The sequence below is a fragment of the Pan troglodytes genome, chromosome 11 (assembly GCF_028858775.2).
Source record: "Pan troglodytes isolate AG18354 chromosome 11, NHGRI_mPanTro3-v2.0_pri, whole genome shotgun sequence".
Classification (NCBI taxonomy): domain Eukaryota; kingdom Metazoa; phylum Chordata; class Mammalia; order Primates; family Hominidae; genus Pan; species Pan troglodytes.
Window position 1 is genome coordinate 96,439,282 of NC_072409.2, and position 5,377 is coordinate 96,444,658.

Below are 5,377 nucleotides of genomic sequence, written 5' to 3' on the forward strand. Positions count from 1 at the left end.
TACAGGAAATTTCACCAGGGACCATGGGAGAGAAAGAGGAAGCCCTGGGCATGTGTGTGCCAGCACTTGTCAGTGTGCACCTATGTGTGCATGCAAGGTGCGTGCACACACGGGAGGAGTCTAGAGGTTCCACAACGCTATGCGTGCACACACGGGAGGAGTCTAGAGGTTCCACAACGCTAAATCCATTCTGGCGGTTTTAGCTAAAAGTGGGGAGGGGATTCCACATTCCTGGCACATGACAGTGTAGTGCGTGGTTCAAATAACGTTTGCCCAAAATTCACCTTCACCCAGAATCTCAGTATGTGACCTTATTTGGCAATGGGGTCTTTGCAGATGTCATTAGTTAAGATGAGGTCATACCGGATTAGGGTGGGCCCTAAGTTCAATGACTGATGTCTTTATAAGATAAAGGAGAAACTTAGACACAAGGCCACAGGGACACAAGGAAGAAGCCCCATGACAGTGGAAGGAGAGACATGGAGCAGATTCTTGCTCAGAGCCTCCAAAAGGAGCCAACCCCGCCCACACCTTGATTTTCGACTTCTGGCCTCCTGAACCGTGACAGAATAAATTTCTGATGTTTCAAGCCACTAAGTTTTGAGGTGATCTGTTACACAGCCATGGAGACAGGCCCAAAGGCCATGTGAAAGACCAGGAAGAACACACAAAGCTCTGAGAGACTCGAGTGAAGGGGACAAGGGGGAGACGCTCAAAACCAGAAAGACTGGAAAGGAAGGCAGGGACCAGATCGTGGAGGAGACTTCAGATCACACTCAGGGTCTCCAATCAGGTTTGTTTTGTTCTAAGAGCAATGGGAAGGAACTGGTGGGGCCTGAGCAGGAAGGACACTGTCAGATTTCTCTCTAGAAAGACAGCTGTGGCTCCAGCAGGACAGATGGGCAATAGAAGGTGGCACCTTCTCCAGGATAAGGAAAAATGGATGGATTTGAGACATTGGAGAAGTGGAATTAACAGGATTTATTTACTTCTAGATTGGATATGGGTTGGACACAGTGGCTAACACCTATAATTCCAGCACTTTGGGAGGCCAAGGCAGGAGGATCACTTGAGCCAAGGAGTTTGAGACCAGCTTGGGCAACATAAAGAGACAAAATTTAAAAATTAGCCAGGCATGGTGACACGTGACTGTGGTCTCAGTGACTCAGGAGGCTGAGGCAGGAGGGATCCCCTGAGCCCAGGAGAGGGAGGCTGCCTTGAACTATGATTACACCACTGCACCCAGCCTGAGTGACAGAGCAAGACCCTGTCTCAAAATAGATTGGATATAGACAACTGAGAGAGGTGGGGACTGCCTCTGCCAACTGAATGGAAAGTGACACCACTCACTGAGAAAGTGGACAAGGCCCAGATTTAAGAGAGGTATAAGTAAAGGCAAATGTGAGTTGTCTATGGGCATCCAATAGAGATGGCCAGGAAATAATGAGACTTGCAGACCTGTCACTGAGCAAAGAGAGATAGCTCGTGACTCCTCACTATGGCCACAGGCAGTACCAGCATCCAGGACTGTTAAGCAGTAGATGGTTTTGATTACTAGCTGCCATTTACAAAAACCTGAGGATGCTCAAGTCCAGGATATAAAATCACGCAGTATTTGTATATAACCTATACACATTCTCCCCCCGCCCCTTTTTTTTTTTTTTTTTTTTTTTTTTCCCTGAGACAGAGCCTTGCTCTGTCACCCAGGCTGGAGTGCAGTGGCACGATCTCGGTTCATTGCAACCTCCACCTTCTGAGTTCAAGCGATTATCCTGCCTCAGCCTCCCGAGTAGCTGGAACTACAGGCATGCACCACCACGCCAGCCTAATTTTTGTGTTTTTAGTAGAGACGGGGTTTCACCATGTTGGCCAAGCTGGTCTCCAACTCTTGACCTCAAGTGATCCGCCCACCTCCGCCTTCCAAAGTGCTGAGATTACAGGCGCCAGCCACCGCTCCCAGCCCTCCCCTATACTTTAAATCATCTCTACATTAGTTATATGTAAAAGCTATGTAAATAGTTGTTACATTGTACTGCTTCCAGAATGACAAGAAAAAATACTTCTACCGCCCGCGCCGCCCCCAGGAGCCGCGGGGACCCTCGCGCCGTCGCCGCCGCCGCCTGGATCCCCGCACCAGGCCAGCGGAGAAGACCTTCAAGCAGCGCCGCACCTTCCAACAAAGAGTAGATGTCCGACTTATTCAAGAGAAGCATCCAGCCAGAAGCCCGGTGATAACAGAACGATACAAGGGAGAGAAGCAGCTTCCTGTCCTGGATAAAACGAAGTTCCTTGTACCTGACGTTCGAGACGTCAACATGAGTGAGCTCATCAAGATAATTAGAAGGCGCTTACAGCTCAATGCTAATCAAGCCTTCCTCCTGGTGGTGAACGGACATAGCATGGTGAGCGTCTCCACACCAGTCTCAGAGGTGTATGAGAGTGAGAAGGATGAAAATGGATTCCTGTACATGGTCTATGCCTCCCAGGAGACGTTTGGGATGAAATTGTCAGTGTAAAACTAGAAAAATGCATCTATTCTAGAATTTTTTAAACCCTTACCAAGGGAAAAAAGGGATGTTGCCAACTGAGATCGATCAGTTCATCTAATCATAGATCATCAAACAGTAGTGTTCCCACCTGGGAGCGTTAGAAGTTGTGTTTGTATTTCAAGCGGAAGAACTGAGCTCCAAGTGAGAACGTTCAGCTTTGGAAACTATATTATTTAATATAGGCTAGTTTGTTTTCAAATTTTAAAAGTTTAAAAATAAAATACTTTGCATTCTAAGTTGCCAATAAAATAGACCTTCAAGTTATTTTAATGCTCTTTTCTCACTAATAGGAACTTCCAATTCCAGCAGTAATTTAAAGGCTTTCAGAGAGACCCTGAGTCTTCTCTTCAGGTTCACAGAACCCACCGCCTTTTCAGATAGAAGTTTTCTACTCAGCTAGAGAAATCTCCCTAAGAGGATCTGTAGGCCTCAGCTGTGAAGCATAATCCCTGCAAAACGCATTTGCCGTAATAGTTGGCACAAACGCAGGGTAAATGGGGTGTGTGTAAGAAAACAGCCCTGACTGTAAACTGCTGCTCGAGGTTCCTGACTCCTAACAGAACTACACCCAAAGTCCACACTCTTGCAGGGGTAGACATTTCTTATTTGGTTTGTTCTCTAGTTACACACATAAAGATACCACTCAAAAGGAAACTTGAGTAATTTATAATTTTGATCCAGTTTCTCAAAAGACCCTGGAGAAAGAGTGGCACTTCTTCTGTTTCAGCTTTTGTCTGAGTTCAAACTAGTGCCTGTGTTGGTATGGAAAGAAGCAGTGTACCAGTGTCATTCTTTAGGACAGCGGTAGAAACCACAGAATAGTATAACTAAAAGCATTAAAATTCAGACACACTCCCTTCTACCTTCTGGCTTAAAGCTATGGATGATCCATGTTTTTGTTTTTGTTTTTTTTAATGTTAAATGTGTAATTCAATATTATTGAAAAGGTTCCCACATTTTTAATAGTAGTTCAGTTATCACTGATAGGTCAAATAGCCATCAGAATTCCCCCACACAGAATGCATGTCAGTTGTGGAGAAAACATAGAAAAAGGAGTCATACACTCTTTACAAATACTAATGTCAGGAGTTAAACCTCCTCAGGTTCAACCTGTGATAAAAGACCAGTGCTTCCCACTACCTGCATGGGGTCCACTATTTAGTTTTCTTGGGAGTATCACAGGAAGATCACAGTTACACCACTTTAGACTGTACATGTAGCAAGTCACAACTTACCCTCGTGTGTTTAGATGTGTACGGAATTCCTGTATACATTAGTGAAAGCTATTTACTATAATAGGGGAAACCCAGATTCCTTGCATCTGGGCCCTGTACTGATCATTAAAGTAGTTCCTGTCACCTGCTCTCCCCACTGCATGCATCTGTCCACTTGGCTAACTTTTAATATGTATATTTTTACATTATGTAAATTATTAACCAGCCTGTCTCATTTAGAATGTATACATCACATCTGACATTATTGTAACTACTGTGTGATCAGTAAGATTCCTATAAGAAATACTGCTTTTTTAAAAAAATAAATAACATGCTGAGGGGTGACCTATAGCCCACATTAGTGAGTGGTCACTTTATTTGCAGGATCTTTAAAACAAGTACATTTTTAATGAACTAAGTTGAATAAAGGTACAATTAAAAACTGTAAAAAAAATACTTTCTACATATTCAACACTGAATTTTTAAAGTATTTTTTATCTAAGGCTGGTTGAATTCACAGATATACAACCCATGCATATGAAAGGCCAACTGTATTTTACCCAATTATTTGTACTAATAGGACAGTTTTGAAACTGACAATTCCAATATGGTGCCCACCTATATGAAAACCTTTAACTCATTTGCCATAAATCCTCTGTGGAAAGAGAATTAAACCTAAGAGTCAAAAGTCCTGGGTTTACATCCTTGCAATAGCAGTGGTCAAAATACATTTCCAATCATATCCAAAACAGGAATAATGGTAATGCCAGCCTCGCAAAATAGCTGAGAGGAGTAAATGAGACCATTTATGTGAAAGATAACTTATGTGATGGGCTGTCAAATAAGGTTTGCTTGTAAGAAAATTCCTAGGGAGTCTACCAATAATATTCCTAGGGAGTCTACCAATTATTTCACTGGACTGAAATTCCGTATTATATGTGGCTCATGGTTTATCAGTTAAAGCTTAGAATTCTCGCTCCTCCCTGGTGAAAACTCACCACTCTCTCCTTCCTGCCTCCCTAGCACTGTTGATTCCTCTCCACTGTGGGGATTTGGCAGAGTCAGTGGCCTTCTCCCCTCCCCAGATCTGAGCTGCTCCATCCATCCCTATAACCCTCTGCAGGCAGCATAATAGGTAATACCAAACAGACACTTGCTAAGTGTTGATTTAAATTAGATTCATCTTTAAAAAGATTTGAGTTATAATGACATTTGACTTGTGTAAATTGAGCTATTAATCCCAAAAGTTAAATTTCACTCCAGTGGATTAAAAACTTCCTCCAGACTGGTCGGTGGCTAGTGCCTTTTGGCCCAGCTAATAAGGAGGCTGAGGCAGGAGGATCGCTTGAGGCCAGGAGGTCAATGCTGTAGTGTGCCATTATGGAGCCTGTAAATAGCCCCTACATTCCAGCCTGGGCAACACAGCAAGACCCCATATCTAATAAACAAACAAAAACACAAAACTTCCTTTAAATCACATCTACCTTAAATTGGTTTTAAATACAGCCCCTTTGTAACCTCAGGTTCCACATCCACCTATTCAACATGGATCGAAAATATTCAGGGAAAAAGAAACAGTAAAAAATCATAACACAACAATAAATAATAATACAA

General features: G+C 43.1%; 1 protein-coding gene across 1 annotated transcript; it reads left to right on the plus strand.

Annotated features, from left to right (window-relative positions):
• Window positions 1-321: 321 nt before the first annotated feature.
• On the plus strand, window positions 322-2,570 carry LOC100614312 (microtubule-associated proteins 1A/1B light chain 3B). The gene is made up of 2 exons (XM_063787347.1): window positions 322-372; window positions 2,043-2,570. Exons 1-2 carry the CDS (start codon window positions 322-324, stop codon window positions 2,514-2,516), a joined length of 525 nt encoding a protein of 174 aa, XP_063643417.1. The 3' UTR covers window positions 2,517-2,570.
• Window positions 2,571-5,377: the final 2,807 nt, after the last annotated feature.